Source organism: Cyprinus carpio, chromosome B18 (assembly GCF_018340385.1).
Source record: "Cyprinus carpio isolate SPL01 chromosome B18, ASM1834038v1, whole genome shotgun sequence".
NCBI lineage: Eukaryota > Metazoa > Chordata > Actinopteri > Cypriniformes > Cyprinidae > Cyprinus > Cyprinus carpio.
The window spans coordinates 1,891,157-1,917,746 of NC_056614.1; the positions used below are offsets into that span (position 1 = coordinate 1,891,157).

At 37.9% G+C, this 26,590-nt stretch overlaps 1 protein-coding gene across 1 annotated transcript in view; it reads left to right on the forward strand.

Annotated features, from left to right (window-relative positions):
• LOC109078142 (latent-transforming growth factor beta-binding protein 4-like) overlaps positions 1-26,590 on the forward strand; it is an 86,801-nt gene that overhangs the window by 7,577 nt on the left and 52,634 nt on the right. Inside the window, exons 4-5 of the mRNA XM_042743412.1 lie at positions 2,437-2,639; positions 12,776-12,985. Coding sequence (XP_042599346.1) covers positions 2,437-2,639; positions 12,776-12,985 — 413 coding nt within the window. The remainder of the gene's footprint in view (positions 1-2,436; positions 2,640-12,775; positions 12,986-26,590) is intronic.

The window sequence follows — 26,590 nt, forward strand, 5'->3', positions numbered from 1 at the left end:
ACAAAACACAGGTCAGTTTAGTAATTTTAGTTAATGTTCTTAATGCAAGTTTGTTGGTAGATTAGCCCAAATAACAATAAACGAACATGAAATTTATAGAGATTATTTCAGTTTGAACTTCATGTGTGAGAATATTGCTAATAATAATAATTATTATTATTATTATTATTATTATTATTATTATTATTATTATTATTATTATTATTATTATTATTATAACAATAATTATAATTATTATTAATCAATCTCTAAGATGGAACTATATCACTGCTGTGATACATCCACACTGTAAAACAATATTAATAAATTATTTTACTTTACAGTAGTAAAATTACAATACACGTGTCTTAATTTGTTCACCTGCAAAAGTTAAACCCTCATGCTTTTTTTGTAGAAGAAAATTGCATGGAGAACTTTGCATTCTGTGTTTTCAAATGCTGATTTACTGTGAACTTGCTCTGAGATACTGAAACAGAAGATCATGAGCTGCTTGCGTCCAAAGGACCACAAATTTGAAACACGCAATGCAGTGGACTATTTATTTGTACTTTATGCTACTGTGTATGTCAACCCACTTTTAGACAGAATAAAGACCCAGAAATCATAGCTGGTATCTGTATAAATACTGCAGAAAATGAGAACTGAAACTGTTTCAAGTATTCAGAATTAATATGGTTTGAAATCTGCTTTACTCTAAAACCAATACAATTTGGTTTTGTGTCCTAGTTTGAGAGATTTACTGCCTTCATGAGGTCTATCAGGCCCACTCTGCAATGATCTCAGACTGTTGAGCAAGTCTTGAATCTTAGCTTGGGAAGGAAGTTCCTGCTCTGTGGAAACACTTCTCTCATAATAGACTATTGAAAGACTGCATTTATGGGTCAGTTTCAATTATCTACCTGACGGGCCAATGCTACATACTCACGTTGTGCTGACATTCTGCAGTTTCCCCATCTTTCAACAGTTTTTATATCACATTCAATGTGTGAACTAGATTTGTCAGATAAGTTCTCTGTTTTTGAAAGTCCCAAGTCTGCCAGCTAAACCCAGAGAGTGTAATCATTAAAACAAGCAAGTTCTGCTTTTATTTCCATGGATTTTCTATCAGATATGAATGCTTACATTAGTTTGCTATGAAAGGTATGTGCTCTGCATATGTATTTTAGAAATGTTCTCTAAATGGTAGTATATCATCACAGAGGGCCAAGATTCTTAGCTGTTAAGGTTTTTGTTTTTACAAAGCATAAAATAAAGAATGGCGATATTACTGCTCCCCAAAGACGATCATTTTACTTTTCTCTTTTATTGACAATCCAAAAAGAATATTGCACTTGGAACTATTTATATAATTTCTTGAATCAGAGATATGGTCTGTATTTGAAAAAAATAGAGTATAAGATTGATTATCATTATGGTTCATTTTGCTGGAGCTCAGTGTAAATCTAGGAGTCCCCCAGGGCTCTGTATTAGGACCTCTCCATTTGTCTTATGTCATGGTTTTCTGTGAATAGGGCCTCGCTCAATCATCTCCTTTAATAGGTGGGGTGTTTAAGCAGTGTGTGTGTGTGTGTGTGTGTGTGTGTGTGTGTGTGTGTGTGTGTGTGTGTGTGTGTGTGTGTATAACACATGCAGAGTTGGGAAGGTTGCATGTAAAATGGGAATGGCTATACGCTTGTTTTATAGGCTGTTTGCTGTTGACCCAAGCTCACGTCAGCTTGTTTTCACTGTAAATGATCTCTGTTTGGGAAAATTAGCTCATGGCATGCTCAAGCTGAACCATCTGACTTTCTGTATCCAGGCTGTGGGTTTGAAAAAGGGTTGGCACGTTTGCATCAAGAGCAAGGAGTTGTACAGGAAACCATTGCAATGCAAGAAGAAAGTTGATAACTTTGGTCTGTTTGCAGTAGTATTCATTAGAGTCATTTTTGTTATTTTAATCAACTATTAAGGACAGTTTGAATTCAACTCGGAAATTTCATGTTGATTAAATGGATATTAGTGAAATGTTTCTTGAAGGAGTTCTTGTGAATGTGCTACAATATACAGTATATATATATATATATATATATATATATATATATATATATATATATATAAATATATATCTCTGAATCAAAATTACATTTCCTACATAACGCAGTCTAAAGTACCATAGTTGGCATTTATATGGTCATATGAGAATTATATGTACATAACTTCAACGCCTCAATCCATACTCTCATTTTTATAAATTTCACAATTTACCCATTTAAAATATATTTTAGCTATGTCTTTTCCTGGCAGAAACTGTAAAATAAATAAATAAAATAGTTTTTATGTTCTACTATGCAATGATGCTATGCTATGCTAACTATGTTATTAGTGTTGCTTTATTTATTTATTTGTGAATTTCTTTTTGCACTTTTAAAGGGCTTTTCGTTTTGGCTTGTGTTTCAGTTTAAAAGAGGACCAGTTGGTCCTGTTAAAAAAAGCTCTGTCCAGTGGAACTGGTGGAGAGAAGATCACAAGTGTTATACTGAAATACATTGAATCCGAGCGAAAAAGACTGGAGTCTTCATCCTCTACCGGAGCAACAAAAATCTCCAGCACCAAAACCTTCCACACTCAACGTGGCCAGTTCACCCTCATCTACACCGCAGGTCAGTTCAAACCAGCAGGGATGATTTTGAAATATCAAATGTATTAGGCAAAATATTCACCTCATATCATTCCCTGCAGAAATGAGATCCCTCTAATAGTTAAATGGTTTCTCCTAAACATCAAAGAGATTAAATAAAGAGCCAATGGAGACGTTGGCTTTGTCTCTTAAAATGCACAAAAGAGATTAAATATGTCTTAAACATACCGCTTATACATAAGTCGTAAAAAATTTTAGGTCTCTGCTATCAAAAGTCAGAGATTTCATTATGATATCAAACTCAAAGATTAAATTGTTAACCAATGAGCAATGCAATTTTCCTCAGGGTGATCAAACAAACATCGTTTAGCTTTTTGAAACTTTCTACCATTAGTAACATTAGTATTAGTATACTAAAAAAATTTTCATGGTCTTGGAAAAACCTGGAAATATGAGGTAGCCTTAGTTAAAAAGTATGATTTTTAGACCTGAAAAAGTACCCACATTTTTAAGGTTTATACAGGTATCTGTGTCAACATGTTAACCTTTTCTTTGGAAGAAGCAGCAATGGTTTCAAATCAGTGGGCTAGAGAAGAGAATATCTTGTTTTAATAATTCGGCCTGTTTCCTGGTTTAAAACTTTTGTGCCGAGATAAGGTTTATCTGTCTGTAGATTCAGGCTGGTTTGCATTGAGACAGGTCTGGATACACCATTGTAGCATATTCCTGTCATTGTTTAGCTTGGCTGAGAGGTGATGGTGCAGTAATTACTCAGGAGATGGATGTGGTGTTTTGCTAATGGGAACCCCTGTGTCTCCATGACCTCATAACACACTGGAACGGCCCTCTGTGGCAGCGCATGGGAAGTGTGGGGAGACAGACCTCTTTCTCACTCACTCACACAGAGAGAGAGAGAGAGAGACAGAGACAGAGAGAGAGAAAGAGTGAGAGAGAGAGAGAGAGAGACAGAGACAGAGAGAGAGAAAGAGTGAGAGAGAGAGAGAGAGAGAGAGAGAGACGTCTAATATTACTTAACTCTAGATTTATGTGTTCAAGCTCTTGAATATGAAGCTGTAGCTGATAAGTGAAGCTCTAGGGAGTAAAAACTTTGAGTGGCATGTTACAGCAATTCCTCAGTCTGGTCCAGCATATTTTTGTTTCAGGTTATTCATGGAATTCACTTAATATCTATCATATTTTATCATGAAGCGGGGTTATTGTAACCTAACACTAGAAAAGAAAAAAATAATTATTATATAACTAACTAAATAAATAGTAAAAAAGAAAAATATATAACCATTACTGAAAATAAAAATAAGCATTAACTATAATGAAATAAAGTAATATGTTAAAAATATATTAAAACTTTCAAATTAAATTGAAAGCAGAAAATATAAAAAAAATGCTAAATGTAGTTCAAAATGTACATACAGTATCAATGGAAATTTAAAAAAACAAAAACAAAAATAAATCATAAAAATGTTAATTATTTAAATTAAAAAGTTTTAGATTTTAGCTTTATAGTATTAAAACTTAATAGAAACTATATAGAGCTATTTATATCAAAAAGAATAAAAATGGCCAAAACACAATTAAACTACTAGAACATATCAAATTACATTAAATCTAAAGTATTCACAAAATTATAATAGTATAATAATGATAAAAACTAAAACCATAAAACTAAACCAATAAAACATATTAATTATTTGAAATAAAATAAACTTTAACTGAAATAAAGTACTGCCAAGGCAACTTTTTTTTTAAGTTACAGTACTAAAATAACTAAAATTTCTTTAAATGTCTATGAATGGTTTTAAGTTTAATAATACTAAAACATATTTGTATATTAAGAAAAAGCTTTCAAATTAAAAATGAGAAAATATAAAAATAGAATCTAAAATATTCTCAAAAACTACAATAGAATATAAATCATACTACAATAACACTGAAGAAGTTTAATCTGAGGAACATGTGAGCTCAGGTTATTTAGAGCTCTCTGAGCTTTGTCTATACAGTTTTCCCCTAGCTGAGTGTGGCTTAATGTAATGAAGTGTGCTCTGCAGCCCACAGATATTCCCAAAAGTCCTTTCCTAACACCAATCAGGCCTTTAAATCCAGAGCCAGTATGTAAACAACCCCAAAGAACCTCAGGGCTTCCCTCTTCTCTCTCCTTTAACTTCAAACGCTATAATACACCTTCTCCAGCCGCATAACGTCAACGCTTATTGCCCGGCGAAGTGGAAAACGCTCGAATGAAGGATGTCGTCTCACGTGGAAAAGAAAAGAGCCGCTGCCAAAAGCCAGATCTCTGGAAATCCAACACTTCATGCAGGTTTAATCCAAGTTTCCACGCTGAGAGAGTTTGTAATGTAGAGAGAGAGCGACAGAAGCTCAGCATTCCAGCGCATGAGGAAACCACTTCTTCATTAATGGCCTATTTTTGTGATGACGAGTGAAATGGCACACTTTATAAATATTTACACTCGTACAGCGAGAGCTGAATTCCCCTGGTGTCACACGTCAGGACGAAGAGCGCAGGACGCAGTCATATAGATATGTTACACAATAGTCTGACCCTTAAGCTCTTCATCAGGATTTTACTGTCCAGTTTGTTTTGCCAAATATGAATGCCTGTGTGAGATGTTGTTGATAGTGGATTTTGGTGAGCTTATGATTAATGCTGTTTTTCCCCAGTGTCTGTGCACTGATATGACCTGTTCTTCTGCGATTTTAGAGATTTTAGATTCGATTTTAGATTCAAAGAGGCTGTAATTTGACACTGAGCGAATGATAATCTCAGACGATATTGCTTATGATGAAGCACAGAAATCCAAAAAGACCTTCTTAAAACCAGTCAATGGCGTGAGAATCGGACGGGTTTCACAAACCAAAACAGAGACCGACATTCCGGGCCGGAACGCACATTTTCAAAGAAGAATAACTGACTGTAGCATTGTTTTTCATATAAACAAATATTTTAACTTAGCATGTTTCTTAAATATCTGCAAACATATTATGGTATTTGTATGCTTTAGTAGATTCAAAAACTTACATACAGCACCTTTAAAAATAGTAAATTATATTTATCTGAAAGTGTAACAATGCAAGCAGGTTTTACATTTACATTTACAGTTAGTCATTTAGCAGACGCTTTTATGCAAAGCGACTTACAAATGAGGACAATGGAAGCAATCAAAAACAACAAAAGAGCAATGATATATAAGTGCTACTGTATAACAAGTCTCAGTTAGCCTAAACGCATTATACGTAGCAAGGGCTTTTAAATAATATAATAAATAAAAAGAAAAACAGATAGAATAGAAAAAAAATAGGGCAAGCTAATGTTAGAGGTCTTTTTTTATAATTGTATAATAAATGAAAAGAAAATAGATAGAATACAAAAAGATTAGAAAGGTAGTTAGATTATTATTATTTTTTTTTACATAGAATTAGAATAGTGAGTGCAAAAGTTAGAGGGTCAAATAAAGATGGAAGAGATGTGTTTTAAGCCAATTCTTGAAGATGGCTAAGGACTCAGCTGCTGGGATTGAGTTGGGCAGGTCATTCCTCCAGGAGGGAACATTTAATTTAAAAGTCCGTAAAAGTGACTTTGTGCTTCTTTGGGATGGCACAATCAAGCGATGTTCACTTGCAGAACGCAAGCTTCTAGAGGGCACATAAGTCTGAAGTAATGAATTTAGGTAAAGGGGTGCAGAGCCAGTGGTGGTTGTGTATGCAAACATCAATGCCTTGAATTTTATGTGAGCAGCTATTGGTAGCCAGTGCAAATTGATAAACAGAGGTGTGACGTGTATTATTTTCGGCTCACTAAAAATTAATCTTGCTGCCGCGTTGTGGATTAATTGTAAAGGTTTGATAGAACTGGCTGGAAGACCTGCTAAGAGAGCATTGCAATAGTCTAGCCTGGACAGAACAAGAGCTTGAACAAGGAGTTGTGCAGCATGTTCAGAACGAAAGGGCCTGATCTTCTTAATGTTGAATAAAGCAAATCTGCAGGATCGGACAGCTGATCATCTGCAGAAAGTCAGCTGATCATCAATCATAACTCCAAGGTTTCTGGCTGTTTTTGAAGGAGTTATGGTTGATGTGCCTAACTTGATGGTGAAATTGTGATGAAATGATGGGTTTGCTGGAACCACAAGCAGTTCTGTCTTGGTAAGGTTGAGTTGAAGGTGATGGTCCTTCATCCAGCAAGAAATGTCTGTTAGACAAGCTGAGATGCGAGCAGCTACCCGATGAATCATCAGGATGGAATGAGAGGTAGAGTTTGAGTGTCATCAGCATAGCAATGATATGAAAAGCCATGTTTCTGAATGACAGAACCTAATGATGCCATGTAGGCAGAGAAGAGAAGTGGTCCAAGAACTGAGCCATGAGGCACCCCAGTAGTTAGATGTTGCACCTTGGACACCTCACCTCTCCAAGATACTTTGAAGGACTTATCTGTTAGGTAAGACTCAAACCACTGGAGTGCGGTTCCTGAGGTTTTCTGTAAGGGGTAGGTTTAGGGTTAGTATAAAAGTAATAGAAGTCTATGGAAAGTCCCCACGATTCACAGAAACAAACGTGTGTGTGTGTGTGTGTGTGTGTGTGTGTGTGTGTGTGTGTGTGTGTGTGTGTGTGTGTGTGTGTGTGTGTGTGTGTGTGTTCCAGTACCACATGATGACATCATTTACAACAATAAGCTTACAAATTTAACTTCATTCCCAAACAACACGGGAAACAAGACCAGTTGCCATAGTAAAGCATGTTTTACTGCCTCCTTAATATGTAAAACATTGACATCATGACAGAGCTGAGCAGCTCCTCCCAAATGATTGATGGAGATATTTTAAAGTAGATCAAGAATGAAATGCTGTTGTTTTAGCTGTTTGTTTGTTTTTTCATTTTAATAAGAGATGTGTGTATATAATTGACTGTGGAATACTGTATGTGGTTGTCAGGCCGCGGCAGGCGGTCAGTTTGGGTGAAGTGATCCATAGATCATCCGTACAGAGGAGTGCAGGGTTCGGTCCTCCCTACGGTAGCGTTATTAATTTATGGTCCCAGCAGGCCTGAATCCAGCAGCTGCGGGACGTGTCAGAGCAGCCACTCTCAGATACAGGTGTGTGTGTGTGTGTGTGTGTGTGTGTGTCTGTATGTATGTGTGTGTGTGTGTGTGTGTGTGTCTGTGTGTGTGTCTGTGTGTGTGTGTGTGTGGGGGGGGGGGGATAGAAATCTGTTCCTCCAGCAAACATTCAGGCTCCTGCGCTCAAAACAGCCCCATTTGTTCCAGATTCTGAAAGTGTGTCAAGTCAGTCTGAGTTATAATCAAGTTCACCTCATTTCTGCACATTTAACCCACGGTTTGCTCCTTCCTGGAGGAAAACTGCATTGCTCAGATGTTGCTCATCCATTGCTCTGTGATGTTTCATGTAATATATTTCTATTTCATGTAAAACAAGTAAACAAACAAACAAACAAAAACTTATACATGGAAATATATTTTCTAAAAATATATATTTGTAGCCATTTTTTTGAATATATTTTACAAATAGAAATGTATGTTTTATAAGCATTTAAAAATATATATTTTCCCTTCATATTTTTCAATTTCAATAAAATACATTCACATAGTGTCATATTTGAAGAAAATGTTTTGTGCATATAAACATTTAACACATGTGAACATATAGGGCATTTTAAATAAATAAATAAATGGAATGGAATGTAAGAAACATATTTTACAATGCCCAAAATAATTATGGCTCTTTTTTAATCCCTAGTAGGCTATTCTGTCCACAACTTATTTTTATATTTATATTTATATATATATCGATATATGAAGGTTGAGACTAAATAACTAAGCTTTAATATTTACATATATTTAGTATTTAAAATATATTTAATTGATCTTCGCTGTTTACATAATGTATATTTAGTACATATTTAAAGTATATTTTCAAGTACATCATACATGTATAAACATATATATATATATATATATATATATATATACACACACACACACACACACACACACACACACACACACACACACAGTACATACAGAACATGTCACACTTAAAAGATTCAGATCATCAAACTAATTTTAATTTTACACATAGATAATGCAAGTAAATATAAAATGCTGTTTTTAAATGATGGTTTCATGTATTAAGGGAAAAAAGCTGTCCAAACCTGTCTGGCCCTACGTGAAAAATGTATTGCCCCCTCCTGTTAAATCATGAAAGAACTGTGATTAACCACATTATTTTAGAAAGCTGAGTTGAATTTCTCTAGCCACACCCAGACCTGATTACTGCCAGACCTGCTGAATCCAGAAATCACTTAAACAGAACCTGTCTCACAAAGTGAAGCTTAAAGAGCAGCACATCATGCTGCGATCTAAAGACTCAAGAACAGATGAGAAACAACATAGTTGACATGCATCAGTCTGGAAAGGGTTATAAAGCCATTTCTAAGGCTTTGGGACTCCAGCGAACCACCGTCAGAGCCATTATCCACAGATGGAGAAAACTTGGAACAGAGGTGAAACTTCCCAGGAGTGGCTGGCCTACCAAAATTACAAGAGCGCAACAACGACTCATCCAGGAGGTCATAAAAGAACCCAGAACAACATCTAATGACCTGCAGGCCTCACTCGCCTCAATTAATCTCAGTGTTCATGATTCAACAATAAGAAAGAGACTGGGCAGAAACAGCATCCAAGGGAGAGATCCAAGGCAAAGGCCACTGCTGACCAAAAAGAACACAAAGCTTCATCTCACATTTGCCAAAAAATATCTTGATTATCCCCAAGACTTTTGGGCAAATATTTTGTGGACTGATGTGACAAAAGTTGAACTTTTTGGAAGGTGTGTGTCCCGTTACATCTGGCGTAAAACCAGCACAGCATTTGATAAAATAAATATCATACCAACAGTCAAACATGGTGAAGAGGAAGTGTGATGGTCAGGAACTGGATGACTTGCCATAATTGATGGAAACTGAATTCTGCACTCTATCAGAAAATCCTGGCCATCAGTTTGTGACCTCAAGCTCAAGCGCACTTGGGTTCTGCAGCAGGACAATGATCCCAAACACACCAGCAATCCACCTCTGAATGGCTCAAGAAAAACTAAATTAGGGTTTTGGAGTGGCCAAGTCAAAGTCCAGACTTAAATCCAATTGAGATGCTGTGGCATGATCTTAAACAGTCCATTCATGCTTGAAAACCCTCCGATGTGGCTGAATTAAAACAATTCTGCAAAGAAGAGTGGGCTAGAATTCCTCCACAGCGATGTGAAAGACTCATTGTCAGTTATCATAAACACTTGATTGCAGCTGTTGCTGCAAAGGGTGGCACAACCAGTTATTAGATTTAGGGGGCAATTAGTTTTTCACACAGGGCCAGGGAGGTTTGGACAACTTTTTTTCCCTTAATAAATGAAATCATTATTTCAAAACTGATTTTTTTTTTTTTTTTTTTTTTTTTTTTTTTGTATTTACTCCAGTTATCATTGAGTAATATTACAATTAGTTTGATCTGAATAATTCAAGTGTGACAAATATGCACTTTTTCACACCACGGTGTGTGTGTGTGTGTGTGTGTGTGTATATATATATATATATTCCCTTTGGTATAAACTTTGGTATTAACTCCAGAATCTCCTTAGGGAAAGTAAATCTAAATTAATCCATTGTTGATTTATAAAATAGACATATAAATTGGGACTGCAGATTATTTAATCCTGGAAGAATATGAGAACTCTTTTTGTACTGAGATCTGAGACATTTTGTTGCAGAATTGGAGTTTTGGCCAATCTAAGCAAAGTCTGAGAGATTACTAAGACTTTTCTCTGGAGAAGTCAGTCTAAGAAGCAGAATACTTCAGCAAAATTCAATTAGCTTTCTCATTGCTGTTTAGGAAAAACATTTTTAGATTGTATTCCCTGCAGGTGTATTCGACAGAAGTACTGTTCAAACACCAAATTTGGGTAAACCATATCATCTGTGAAGAATGTGGCATTGTCTTTTATAAGAACTAATCCTTTTAAATGATCTGAACAGTTTGTTCTTTGCTTTGTGGAGTTGTTGACTTTGTGTGGATCCAGATACTTATTTGGTCAAAAGCCTGTTTTAGATTAGGTTTACACTCAGTTAAAAAAATAAAAGTTCATCCAAAAATTAAAATTACCATCATTTGCTCAACCTCATGTCACTCCAAACCTGAATGACCTGCTTTTTTCAGTGGAACTCAAAAGGATTTTTTGGAATTTCGAAATCCATGAACTTCTTGAGGAAACAACTGACAGCTCTTTTCCATAAAGCTCCAAAATGACAACAAAGCCATACATGAACTACATAAACTAATGATAAACATGAATAACGATAAACCGTACTTTTACAGCACTCATTAATCTTAGTTTTTTGTACAATTTTATTAGTTATATGATAGTTACAGGTTTAGAAATCACACTTTCAAAATGAGGTTTCCTCGTGTATCCTGATTTTCCACATTAACCCTTTTAGCTCGTTTTAAATCGAAGTCATTTTGAGGCATCCTTAAAGGTTTGCTCAGGTCCCCTAGTGGGTCTTTGATTGCCATAATTTTTTTCTTTACTCTTAAAAAAAAGATTTTTTACTCTTTTACTCTTTTTTTTTTTTTTTTTCTGCAGTGCCATAGCAAAACCATTTTCAGTACCCCAAAGAACCTTTCAGTGAACAATTCTTAAAAGAACCATTCTTAGTGTGAATAAAATTTTAGTAATCTAAAGAACCTTTTTTTCCACCATGAAGAACATTTTGTCCAGTGGAAAGAGTCCATGGAGGTTTCTATGCATGTTTCTTGGAACACTCTTCAAAATAAAAGTTCTTTGTTGGCATCAGTGTTTCCATAAAGAACCTTTACCCTCCGTTGAATCTTACCATTGGACAAAAGGTTCTTTGTGGAACCACTGATGCCAATAAAGAACTTTTATTTTGAAGAGTGTTCCAAGAAACATGCATAGAACCCTTCCATTCCACAAAGGTTCTTTATAGTGGAAAAAGATTATTTTCATTATAAAAATGCTCTTCAAACATTCTTTTAAGAACTGATCACTGAAATGTTCTTTGAAGAACCTATAAAGGTCCTTCTATGGTATCGCTCCAAAAAAAAAAAAAAAAAAACTTTTAGAACCTTTATGTTTAAGACTGTAGAGTAATGGTAGAGGCCAAAACACTGGTCTGTTCTTCAAACAAAGCTGTCATGTGACTTGAATTATAGTCCTTTATAATATATTATGGTGCTTTTTTGTCATTTTGTCCACGATCAGTTTCTGTAAAAGAGCAACGTGAACATTCTTCCGAATTTCTCCTTTTGTGTTCCACAGAAGAAGCAAAGTCACGAAGGTGACTAATTGTTTCATTCATGCTGAACTATTCGTAAATGTTCAGCGTGCGCTGCAGGGGAACAGCGAAAGCTCGCCAAATGACAGCGTTGAAAATGCAGAGAAAAACACACCCCTCCCTTCATCTACAAGCAACCACTACACACACACACACACACACACACACATTAAACGGTGCTGACCTCACCCCCGTGTGCGATGCCAGAGACGCAGAGTCTCTCTCTCTCTCTCTCTCCTGCTAGTTTCCTGGGTTTCGCCGCCCACTCTGCTCTCTCCTCCTCATATGACAGAGAAAGTTCTCTCCTCATGTAGTGAGAGCGCTGAGAAGCCTGTCAGTGTGTTTGTGAGCGCAGGGCTGAAGGAGAGCGAGAGGGACATCAGCGGGTGATGGATTCAATCTCAATCGCCGCCAGAATTTGCTTGCAACAGCTCCTTCAAACACCAGGACGGCTCTGGTTTCCTCAGGAAACAGCTTTCTGAACACATTCACAGCCAGATATACAAACACACACACACACACACTCACAGGTGTGTGGCGCACATTACCTCATATCTGTGCCAGAACAGGAATTGGACTTTTTTTGTGCACTAGTTGATCCTTTCCAAGGATATTGCAGGGACGAGCCAAGAAAAAGACATTTCGGTCTTCATCCCGGGTTTGCGAGTGTGTGTGTGATGTGTGTGTGAATGGAGCACGCCATGCGTCCTCACAGTCTGACTCTGCTGCTCTGCTTTGGCTTTGCCCTCTGCCTCTGTCTAGCCGTGGCTCAGCTCTCGTCCGGCCAGCAGCAGCGCACCGCCGTCGTCCGAGGGGGTTCGGAGCGGATCAAAGTGCTCTTCACCCCCACCATCTGCAGGCTGCGCTGCACACAGGGACGCTGCACCAACTACTGCGAGCGTGGAAATGTCACCACTATCTACAACAGTGAGCAGGGAGGACACACGCCGCCTGGATCCGGCTTCAGAGTGTGTGAGTAAATGCACTTCACTGAGGGGCATCCTGCAAGATAACACTGTTTAACAACTATACAATCATTAGCCTAGTGGTCTGATTCACATTTAGTGTGTAAGGTTTCAAATCCTGATATACAGTAATACCTATATATCTAATACCTATATAATAAAAAATATATATATAAATATTTATTCATTAAAAAAATATGTAGGTTGACTTTTGAACCCTTTTATACTATAACAACAACAACAACAACAACAATAATAATAATAATTAAACAATTCATTATTATTGTTATTATTATTATTGATGTTGTTGTTATTGTTTTTCTTCATCTTACTTAAATTGTTTATTATTATTATAACTTAATTTATTATTTAAATTATAGTTTTAATGCAATAAATTAGTTTTAATAAGTTACAATAATAATAATAATAATAATAATATTCATAATATGATGAATACGTTTTTTAAAAGTTTATTTATTAAAATACTTTAGAAAATTATAAAGTTCATTATAAAGTTTATTAATATAAAACATTTATTTGTTTATTTATGTTTTTTTTTATTTAGAAATGTATATAGTATATTTGGAGTATTATTATTATTATTTTTAAGATTTAAGATTAAATTTGACAGCCTTTGATCTTGAAGAGCAGACATGATGGAATGATGGAAGTGTCACTGAAAACTCTGGGGAGGCTTGTGTCTCCAGTATGAATGATGAATTCTTCACAGTTCCGCAGACAAACACATGTACATGCACAGACGCGCAGGTGTGTCAGACGTGAAGGTATTTAGGAGCTCTGTGCCGAGGCGTCTGTTGTGTCTGCTTCTCTTCAGGAGCGACAAACATGAGGAATGAATGAATGAGGTCCTCGCTGGACATTTGCATGGACATTGCAGTACAGTCTTCACTGAGAGACGGAGGGCTTGACCTGGGCGTTCGCTCTAAGATGCTTATCAAATGTGTCTTCTGTCACTGTTTATTGTTCTCTCTGTTTATATCTGTTTATTTTTTTCCATTCGTAGGTGTCATTGGTGATGTATGCTCAGTGGGCTCCAAAAGTCTGAGATCACACTGAATTCTGACATTCAGAATCTAATTTAAACACATTTAGTTAAGATCTTCCACCATTTTTAGGTTCCTAATAAAAAAAATAAAATAAAATAAAAATAAAATAAAAAAGTATGATATGTTATTTACATTAATTCATATTCACAAATTGTGATGCAGACCATGTAATCTATGAAAGCTTTTTTACTCTTATGGAATAAAAAAGAAAAGGTAATTGTGAGTTTCTATCTCACAACTCTTTTCCAGCAATTCTGAAAAAAAAAAGGTCTGAGTTGCAAAATATAAGCACTGAACCATGTTAACTGGCTATTGAGAGAGAAAATGTGATAATTGTGAGATATTTTTTTTTTTTTTTTTTTTTTTTTTATTCTGCGTCAAATAATTAGAAATTATTTGTGATTTTTTTCTAACATATTTTTCTAAAATATTTTTACATTTGTTTATTCAGCGCAAAGGAATAAATAAATAAATAACTTGTGACTTTTTATTTAACTTTTTATTTTATTATTCTTTGCTTTTGCGAGTTTATATCTCACATTTTTGACTGTTTATCTCTGAATTATGAAATTAACTTGTCAATTGTGAGTTAATAAGACTTTTTCTCAGAATTGTGGGGGGAAAGTAAGAATTGTGAGACAAACTCAGATTTGCAAGAAAAATAACAGAATTGTGAGATAAAATATCACAATTACCTTGTTTTATCTTTTTTTTAGTCTGTGGTGAAAATAAGCTTCCATGCTGACCCCAATGTACATATAAGAGTTTGTTTTTAAAAGTTTACAAAAAGTGCTATATATCATGGATTTGTGATGGTATTAGTGATACACTGGTTTTCTGACCTATTCCATAGTTCTGATTATCATATTCATATACCATGGTACTTAAAAGTGAAAAAATACCATGATATTACTATAGCATTTTCATTGTATTATCCCAATATCCATGATATTGCCATGATTTGCCATGATTCTACGATATTTTGTAAGGAGTGATCTAACAAATCCAATTAAAAAAACAAACATCAACCTTTGCAATGCCATGGTCATTTTTAATTTTGTTGGGTTTGATATTAAAAATCATGTTTTAATAATGTAATTTATATTTTGGAATAATGTTATTATTTTTGTTCATTAGCGAGATTTGCTATGACATAGCCTGGGATTTTCAGTCTAGTTCTGAGCCCGAGGCAACAGGCTTATTTTCTGAACCCAAGCTTGTATTCCTAGTCACCGTACCACGGTACGCTTATGTAAGGCTTGAACAGTCCTCTTGACTTCAGTTTCCACTCGGGACCTGTTTCCTATTCAGCTCTTGCCTCTTGTCCAAGAGAAAATCAGCTCCAACAGTCCAGTAAAATTGTGACCTATTTATACAAGTGCTGCCTGCAATCTCCACCCAGAGAAACTCATTATGAACTTATCACAGACCAAAGCTTCCTCTGATAAATTTTATGCATTTGTGTTTTCTTCTGGTAAACACATCCGTACATAAAAGCAGGAGATGATTTATATGTGTTCTCCGCTCAAGCTGTATGGAGATAAATGCGCATAAACACACATGCCATGTTTGTGGCATCGAAAGAAATGGTGTTGGCTTCCAGTTCTGAGAAATATCCAGCTCGTCTCATTTATCAGTTTACTAAACCTCCGCCCAAAGCGTCTTTTTAGTTAAGCGGATGGATCCTGGAGGTTGCGTCTTTTTCAGTGACTTCACGGTCAGTCTGGCATCCAGGCACGAGGCCAAGCGCTGGTTGTAATTTTGCTCGTTGGAGTCATTTGACAGCTGAATTACGACGACCAGAATGATTTGAATCTTTCACAGTAGTGATTGTAAACAAGTAGTGAAAGTTTGACTGCTGTTAAAACGAGATGTTTCTCGCCAATGCAATCCAGAGCTCTTTATATAACTATTTATATAAATAATGTCCCTGCCCCTCCTGCATTCATCTCATTGGGTTAGATCCTGATTAGACACATTTGTCTCCGCTATTCTGTAGCTCCTAGTCACTTTCTGTGGATCCATGTGGGATTGTTAGTAGTGTTTCTTCTGGATTGTGCTTCCTTTGGCCTGGAAACGTTTCATCTTCGCCAAATTGATGTCATATGGTACCGATTTCAGAGCTGCAGACTGTGACCGAAGTGCTCACAAATGTGAAAAAAAAAGGTGACATTAATTGAAAATCCCAACCTGGGCTCATTGGAAAAGTCTAAGAATGTAGTTTACAGTTGATACGAACACTAGTGGCAGTAAAACACCAACAACTTTTATTCCTTTTCACACAAATTATGATTATAGTGGCAGATTATTGCTTAATAAAGACTTATCTTTGTGATGTTTTGTGCACAATACTATGTTATGAGCTCAAAACACTTTCAAAAGTGCACAATTTGTAAACCAATACATTTTGATGTGTGCATCACATAAGAAGCTCCATACGTTTGGCTTTTCTGATTAAGTAAACTTGCTTGTTAGCGCACCCGGTACAGCATTGCACTTATGATGTGAAACACTCAAGTATGAGTCCTGTGAAACACGAGTCATGACAAAAGAGCTCAAAAGACTTGTAGAAACATTATATAATATTTAAAAACTGTTGGTTAGGTGTAGTGTAGGTACTATGTAATAGTCAGATGCCATGTTATTTTTTTATTTTTTTTTACCAGACATTTAATTACCAAATTCCCATCTTACATACAATAACCAATGTGAAAAAGTTTCTAGATTCATGACCATCTGTTTCAGATAAAACTGAGTTTTTTTTGTGCCATTTACTGTACATTTCATTTTTAAAGTGTCATGAAAAGTTAATAAATGTCACTACATGCACAGGGTTAGAAAGTCCAGTTCTGTCAAGTTTTCATATGCAGTTTTGTCAGAAATCATCTTGTGAGGTGGTGTTAGTTATTTAGATTTGCATGCACCATGAGCCATGATGTTCAATTTTTAAACAGATGACTCTTATGTACAAACAGCCTCGAAGGGTCTGTCGCAAATGGAACACCAAGCCTTCCTCAGAGTCATCTGCTAGAATTTGTATCAGATTCACTAAATTAATCATGAGTGAGTTCACAATTGACTCCACCATTGAACAATGAGTCAGTTTTTGATGGTGTCCAATTCAAAATGAATGGTGAATAGTCATAGTTTAATTTTGTAGAAACTTGCATCAGTCTATTTTCATATACTTAATGGTTGTTTACATTAAAATATTTATTTACAGCTTCGAAATAATTTTTTTAAAGTGTATTTTAACAAAATGTGTGGTTACGGTGTCCATTACGGTCTAACTGTAAAATTAAAGTTATAAATATTCTATTTTAGGACATATGGCACACACTCAGCCAGAATTACTGCAGTGACTGAATCAATAAAAAAATAAAACATTTGAACCTCTAAATAATGTGCCTTCATCACAGCACAAGTAAGAAGCTCAATGAACTGAAGCACTCATTGTTTTTTAGTTTATATTTTAAAATGAAGATGAGGTTACAATGTATGCATGCACGCAGATGGGATGAGCATCTGTGTCCGATCTGAGGCACGTGTTTGTAGGGCTGGTTATAAATTTCCTCCAATAGCTGGCTGCAGGTTTTGGGTGAACAGAGAGTCGAACACGTGGTGCCAAATAAAAGCTTGCAATCCTTCAGCTGCTTTAGCTGAAATCAGTGGAGAAAGCGTGAAATGTACTTCCTGCCGTAGGAGAAATCAAGCAGCCGTTTCTTCTTGCTGCATACATGCGTGTATCTCTAAGGGTTAATTAGTTTACCTGCAGTGGCCCTCAGGGGCCCTGAAACATCTGGACCATGGCAGAGAGCCAGAGACTATCAGAGGCACTCACAACATGTGTGAGAGTGTGTTATCGTACATGTACTGTACGTATGTGCGGATGCTTTGTGAAAGATTCAGCTTTCAAAACGGTTCAAATGTTGTCCTAGTTTTTTACGATATGGAAAAATTCTTCCATGCAGTCATGCTTTGACATTAGTGGAAGTAAATTCATGTGTGTTAATGGGTTACAGAGAGATTTGTAATATTGTACAGTAAACTTTTGAACCCTGGTTTTTGAGATAGACTTTTGCAGGACCACAAAGGCACATAAACCTCAAGCTTTTCAACAAAAAAAAGGGTGGGGGGGTACAGTAAGGGGGTCGCTACATGGTCAGTGCTAAATGTATGGATACATTTTTATACTGACATTAATTTATGCATTTTTTTTTCTTTTTTAATGAGAAACACTATTAATCAATCAATCAATCAATCAATTTTACGAAATAAAAAGCTACTTTGTTGGAAAGGAAAAAAATGGGGAGAGAAAAATTAACACTTCTTCAGCAAGGACACATTGAGTTGATGAAAAGTGACTGTAAATGCATTTACAGTGTTAGAGAAGATTTCTGTTCAAATAAATGCTGTAATTTTGAACTTTCTATTCATCAAAGAAAAAAACTATCAATTTACTTTCAAACAGCTCTCACTCTGAAATTGCTAGTAAATTTCACAAATAATCAGATTTTTCAAATTATTTTTTTACAGTGTGGTATCCTTCCAAAACCTTTTTTTTTTTTTTTTTTTTTTTTTAGTAAATCTGCTAAAATGATTGTTAAACATTACTTCAAAACTTGAAAGTAAATATTTTTCAGTTAAAGTTAAGCAAATGCCTCTCATGTATTTTCCAGAAATATTTTGTGATAATTTGCTTTATACAATGTAAATATAAAAGCCTGCAATTGTGTTGTTTTAGCAACAACATGTACTCTTTCATCTTTCTGAAATGTGTAATATTTGTCTCACACAGTGCAAGTTGAGTCTTTACACAATAACAATATAAAGTGTAGCCTCTCAAAAATTCTAATTGGTCAGTGAATCCGTATGTGAGACACACTGGCTATCACCATTGAAATGAATCGATTTGCAGCTTTCTCTAGTCTATCCCAGAGCACAGCACACTAAGAGTACACTTTAACAGCATGTGTCTTTAATTTACCTCAAAATAGTTCTGCTTTTTCCCCCTTTGACTTGAGTGATGATGCAGTCAGCCTTGAAGTTCATAGACATGTGCCCAAAATGTGTGTGTATCTGTGTTGATAGAAACCTTCTTCCAAACTTATTTTTATATAAAAGAACTCATACAGTATGTCTTCTTTAAGACTTTAGTTTCAAACACAATCCTAAACTGGTCTAGTTGAGTCTGGCAGGATCTCCTTACTTAATTTAAGCTGAAAGAATGAATGAATCTTTGAAGTGCAAATGAGACCTTCTCCTTGGACCTTCTCCAATGAAAATGGCTTTTTCTTCCATTCGTGTCCTGTCAAGAGTTTTATAATTTTGTTGTTTCAGTCAAGCAGCGTATTCCTGGCCTTTCTTCATTTCAAAAGAATTTTATTTACATATTTCCCCCCTCACTGAAAGTATAGATTTGGCTTCCTGTTATCTGGATGGAGCCAATATTTATCCAAACTCTCAATGGTTTCAAAACAACAGAATATCTGTGGTCCAGAAATGAAGGTGGAAAGCTAGAAAATGAAAAGGTACTGGAGATTTCAAGCTTTAGTTTTATGAAGTGTGAGGGTGTTGCCAAATGTTTGTTTTTACACAGATGAGCTGAAGAACAAGCTCTCATCCTGGTTCAAAAACCACCACGGTTCATTCATCTCCAAACGTACAAACCTCTGCCACATCATCTCCAAACAACAGCCAACCTCCATCTCGTTCACATTCACATCCATAGAATATAGTCAAGTACATTCTAAAAAATGCTGGGTTAAAAACAGCCCAGCTAGAGTTATTTGGCAACCCAGCGCTGGGTGAATATTGGACAGAACACATGCTGGGTTATTTTGACCCAGCTGGTTGGGTTAAATGTTTTTATCCAACATGGTAGGTTGTTTAAAGTCACCTATTGTTTAAAAATTATTATATTGCTGGTTTAAAATTGACTGGAAATTAAAAATCATTTAGAGGAGGACCCTAGCAACCATATAGTAAAACGAATAAGCTATATCTCTGCATAAAAAAATAAAAAAATAAACTTTTTTGAGTTGGCTGTATCACCCTGGCAATTGTCTAGTCATGCCATAGCAACCATATAAAGGACCCTAGTAACCACATGGCACTGTGAATAAACCATATTTCAGCTTCAGAACTCTGAACTGATATGTGATTTGCCTTTTTTGACTCAGGCTTTCCCAAGCCAACATCAAAGTTTGTTCACAAACTTTAGCCTCTAGTTTGATGTTTATATGTTTTCTAGGAATTATAAAATACTACAATAAATAGGTTTTAAAATGATGTGCATGAATACAGCAGAGAATCAAGGCTGACCTGGCGCTGAACCCTGCCATAAAAATGATGGATACCTGTGGACTTTGGATGCTGTTCAGCTTCCGCTAAACCCTGGTTAATAGAGGTGTCTGTGTGTGTGTGTCAAGGAAACAAGGCAAATCTCATCTAACTGAATATAATTGGTTGGGTGACCTCAGCGTCTTTAAGTCCCAAAATGAAACTGCTCAGATTTCTCTCATCTCCCACACACAAGCTCTTGTCAGCGACAGCTGGGAGGAAATGGGTCAGCCAAAGACGGCAGATCTTAACCGTCTCCTCGCTGTTTATGAGTGTTTACTTTAAAGAACAAAAAAAGATAATATCATGTTTGTCATCTTCTCAATGAATTTCATTCCTATTACAGCGTTTCCAAACATTGTGCTGTTTTTCCTGCTTCAGTTTAGTCAATATTTGAATTAGAAAAAGCACATTACTTCCTTAATAAACATGACTCATTATGGCGTCTGTACCATTTTTACCACCAACTCTATTAGATAAGATCCAGAAATATATTCTGCACTTATTCAAAGTCAATAAATAATGTAGATTGCAAACTGGGTTGACTTAAAGTAAAAGCAGACAATTTACATTGGTAATAGGACAAACAGTTGAATCTAAAATTCTGAGACCACTAAACATTTTTTTTTCTGTTGTTTTGTGTTTTTTTTACGGAGCCCCGCACCTGACATGCGCACAATTTACTAAATTGTTCCCTCAATGTACTATTTCGTTCCCTCGATTTGCTAAATTGTGCACACAATTTACTTATTTGTTTCCTCAATGTACTATTTCGTTCCCTCGATTTGCTAAATCATGCTCACAGTTTACTAATTTGTTCCCTCAATTTGCTAAATCGTGTGCACAATTTAGCAGATCGAGGGAACGAATTAGTATATCATGTGCACAATAAATAAATTGAGGGAACGAATTAGTAAATCGTGTGCACAATAAATAAATCGAGGGAACGAAATAGTAAATCATGCACACGATTTAGCCTACTATTTTTTTCCTGCATGCCTTGTGCAGGGCTCCGTAATTTTTTTATTTTATTTTATTTTAGTTTATTTTTGCATTTTTTAAATTTTACATTTACAGAAACTTTACACTCTTGTTTATTTATTAAGTCAAGTCAAGTCACCTTTATTTATATAGCGCTTTAAACAAAAAAGATTGTATCAAAGCAACTGAAGCCTTTTTCAATCATGCAGTGAAACTGCACAACCATTGGTTCGTGGAGTTCGATAGAAACGAACTAATGGTGGCGAGAGCCTATGGTAAGCGAGCCCACCTGAGCCTGCCAAAAGGGGTGGGGCATTGGGCTATATAAGCGGCCATCTCACCTAGGCAAACTGATTTAATTCGACTGAAGCGATGACATGAGGTGTCCTTACACATAGCATGACAATGTATGCTGTTCTCGTTCCGTATCTAAGGGAACCAAATTTATTATAGTAACCGAGTATGTTCCCTATCGATACTACACTCGTACTGCGTTGTAAGCCGTTTAGGCTAAGACGCTGTGGGGAAAATATAATCACGCCATGCTATCAGGAAGGATGACCGGGTATTCGCCCAGAGCACTAAGAAGGGCTTGTAACAAATATGTAAAATATCCCAGACCAGTCGGGGATGTAATTACCCCAGTCATCTTGTTGACCTCCTACAGTTCAGGCGCCAAGGGGCCAGAGAATGTGTAGGGGACAAAGCTTACCCCAGGGACCTGGACGCAGTCAGGGTCCTAGGCTGGACAACAAGCAAAAACCAACCACGATGGTGGGCTTATGCTAACAAGACCTGCGTTTGTAGTGCAGGAACATCCAGGTTGTAGAACCTGACAAATGTGGACGGCAAGGTCACAGATTTCTGCGATAGACATGCCACTAGACCACGCCCATGAGGAGGCTATGCCCCATGTGGAGTGTGCTCTAACATCTTTCAGACATTGGAGCCATTGGATGAGTAAGAGAGAGCTATCGTATCCACTATCCATCTGAATAGCCTTGGCTTCAAGACCGAATGACCCTTGGTGCAGCCTCCGAAGCACACAAAGAGCTGTCCCGACTGTCGAAAAGAGGCAGAACGGTCAATGTAGGCTCTTAAAGCCCTGACAGGGCAGAGTAAGTTCCACTCCTGATCATCCTGAGAAGGAGGAAGCGCGGAGAGAACAACAATCTGGTATCTGTACGGAGTGGAGAGAACCTTCAGGACATAACCAATCCTTGGCTTCAGGACAACCTTGGAGTCGCCAGGCCCGAACTCAAGACAAGAGGGGCTCACGGAGAGTGCCTGTAAGTCTCTTACTCGCTTAACCGATGCTAGCGCCACTAGCAGAGTGGTTTTCAGTGACAGAGAACGTAAGTCGGCAGTCTGAAGCGGTTCGAAGGGTGGCTCTTTGAGGCCCCTAAGAACCGTGGATAGGTCCCATGTGGGGATCGTGAAGGGGCGAGGAGAGTTCAGCCTTCTGGACCCCTTCAGAAAATGAACAACTAGGTTGTTTTTACCCACAGACTGTCCGGCTACAGGAGCATAAGAGGCTGTGATAGCCGCAACATAGACTTTAAGGGTAGAGGGAGTACGGCCCCTATCCATTAAGTCTTGGAGGAAGGACAATATCTGAGATATGTCACAAGTGAACGGGTCTTCACCCCGGGCTGTGCACCAGGCGGTGAAAACCGACCATTTAAGGCTATAGAGGCGCCTTGTCGATGGAGCTCTAGACTGTAATATTGTATTCATGATGTTTTCTGGGAGGTCTACCGACTCCCGTCGAGAGGCCATACATGGAGAGCCCACTGCTCGGGTCTGGGGTGCCATATCATTCCGTTCGCTTGAGAGAGGAGGTCCCGTCTCAAGGGGATCAGCCATGGCTCCGCTATGACTAGCTCTGTGCTGGGGGGACCACTTCAATGGCCCTTTTCGCCAGCATAGATTTTACCTCTGAGCAAAAGACATGCACATCCTCACCTGTCACAGAGGATAGGACCACGCCATTGAATAATGGGGGCCTCCGGGCGAATTGCAGTACGTAACCTTGTTTTATTTTTTTCAAATACTTCGGGGATGGCCTGCCATGCCTCGGGCCATGTGGGGAGGGGTTGAATTGATTCAGGCACTGTAAGGAACTGTGGTGCTCGTATATAGTGGAAGAGGAAATTTGCTCTCTTTTTGAGTATGTTTGTGTTTTATTGAATCCGCTATAACAGTGGTGCGCTACCAGGGTGCTATGCTGGGCTCTGTGCAGGCAACAAACACATTGCTTTGGGCACCCGGAACAAAACGGGATGACGGGATGACGGAAAGGCGAGACAAGGCAATTTGGAGGGTGGTCCGGCTGCAGCGGGACTTAGCCTCCTCCTCTTCCTGACCGGTGTATGAGCTGACTTGTGAGGCGCCGGATCCAGCACTATCTTGGGCCGGGGTCCCTGCCGCTTAAGATGGGTAGTGCTTAGCAGGCCGCGGCGTGAGTTGGTTTTCTGGCAGCACTTCATCCATGGTGCGGAGGAGCTTGGCCTGGTACACTTGAAGCACTGCCATGGACTGCAGTGCCGAAGCAGCCTGGCCGGGCTGAGGCGTAAGCTCGTCCCGCGAGAGCCGAAGTCGTCCAGCATGGCTTGCACAGGAGGGTCGCCTTAAACTTCCATCCAATGGGTACTGTGCCCGTCATCAGCGTGCAGGGGGGCCCTGCACAAGCCACAGCTGTGGTGCAACATTTGACACAATGCCGCAAAATTTGCTCTAGGAAATTTGCTTTTTTTATACAAATCTCAGCAAAATTAGGTGGAAGCGCCGAAGCACGATCGACACTGCAGGCAGCTCAAGAGCGTTGCGCTGACCAGACGCTTGTTAAGGTGCGGGTACAGAGCTGCTGGGAAGCGGGAAACTGATCCGGCTGCCGGAAGTGGTATGCCGATCAGGGGCTGCTCGAAGCGGCTTGCTGCTTGTGAGCAGCTAGCTGCTAGAGAGCGGCGAGCTGCTAGAGGGCGCAGAGCAGGGAGAAGTGGCTGATCTGCTGCGCAGAGCGGCGAGCTGGTCAGCGGTGATCTTGGCTGCTTGTGAGAATGAATCAGTTTGCCTAGGTGAGACGACCAGTCATATAGCCCGATGCCCCACCCCTTTTGGCGGGCTCGGACGGGCTCGCTCACCATAGGTTCACAACATTGGTTCATTTCTATCGAACTCCACAAACCAATGGTCGTGTAGTTTCACTGCGTAATTGAAAAAGGCTTCAGAAATCGGAGAAAAGGAGTTTTCCCCATAACGTCATAGCCTAAATGGCTTACGAAGCAGTACGAGTGTAGTATCAATAGGGAACAGTGTTTCAATAATGCAAAATGACATCATTGAGTTCATCATTGAATTCAGTGATGTCATCATTCAGCTCAGTTCAGTTTAAATAGTATCTGTGCAATAATTTGCAGTCAAGTCAATGATATCGCTGTAAATGAAGTGTCCCCAACTAAACAAGCCAGAGGCGACAGCGGCAAGGAACCAAAACTCCATCGGTGACAGAATGGAGAAAAAACCTTGGGAGAAACCAGGCTCAGTCGGGGGACCAGTTCTACGCTGGCCAGACGAAACCAGCAGTTCAATTTCAGGCTGCAGCAAAGTCACATTGTGCAGAAGAATCATCTGTTTCCTGTGGTCTTGTCCCGGTGGTCGTCTGAGAAAAGGTCTTTACAGGGGATTTGTATCTGGGGCTCATCTAGTTGTCCTGGTCTCCGCTGTCTTTCAGGGCTGTAGAGGTCCTCTCTAGGTGCTGATCCACCATCTGGGCTGGATACGTACTGGATCCGGGTGACTGCAGTGACCCTCTGATCTGGATACAGACTGGATCTGGTGGCTACGGTGACCTCGGAATAAGAGAGAAACAGACTAATATTAGTGTAGATGTCATTCTTCTAATGATGTAGCAAGTACATCTAGTGTTATGGGAAGTGTTCCTGGTCCCGGTTTACCTAATTAATGCAGCCTAAAAATCCTTTAATGGATTTAAGTATATTAGAAGCGTATTAGTGTGTTATGTGTAAGCCAGGTTAAAGAGATAGGTCTTTAATCTAGATTTAAACTGCAACAGTGTGTCTGCCTCCCGAACAATGTTAGGCAGGTTATTCCAGAGTTTAGGCGCTAAATAGGAAAAGGATCTGCCGCCCACAGTTGATTTTGATATTCTAAGTTTTATCAAATTGCCAGAGTTTTGAGAATGCAGCGGATGTGGAGGACTAAAATGTAACAAGAGCTCGTTCAAATACTGTGGTGCTAACCATTCAGAGCTTTATAAGTAATAAGCAAGATTTTAAAATCTATACGATGTTTAATAGGTAGCCAGTGCAGTGTTGACAGAACCGGGCTAATATGGTCATACTTCCTGGTTCTAGTAGGAACTCTAGCTGCTGCATTTTGGACTAGCTGGAGTTTGTTTATTGAGCGTGCAGAATAACCACCCAATAAAGCATTACAATAATCTAACCTTGAGGTCATAAACGCATGGATTAACATTTCTGCATTTGACATTTCTGCATTGGTCATAATTTAGATATATTTTTCAGATGGAAAAATGCAGTTTTACAAATGCTAGAAACGTGGCTTTCTAAGGAAATATTGCTATCAAATTCACACCTAGGTTCCTAACTGATGACGAAGAACTGACAGAGCAGCCATCAATTCTTAGACAGCATTCTAGGTTATTACATGCAGAGTTTTTCGGTCCTATAACTAGCACCTTTGTTTTTTTCAGAATTTATCAGCAAGAAATTACTTGTCATCCAGTTTTTTTATATCGAGTATGCATTCCGTTAGTTTTTCAAATTGGGATGTTTCACCGGGCCGCGATGAAATATAGAGCTGAGTATCATCAGCATAATAGTGAAAGCTAACACCGTGTTTCCTGATGATATCTCCCAAGGGTAACATATAAAGCGTGAAGAATAACAGCCCCAGTACTGAGCCTTGAGGTACTCCATACTGCACTTGTGAATGATATGATACCTCTTCATTCACTGCTACAAATCGATGGCAGTCATATAAGTATGATTTAAACCATGCTAATGCACTTCCATTAATGCCAACAAAGTGTTCTAGTCTATGCAAAAGAATGTTGTGGTCAATAATGTTGAATGCAGTGCTAAGATCCAATAGCACTAATAGAGAGATACAACCACGATCAGATGATAAGAGCAGGTCATTTGTAACTCTAATTTGACCAGTCTCCATTTTTCTCTAAG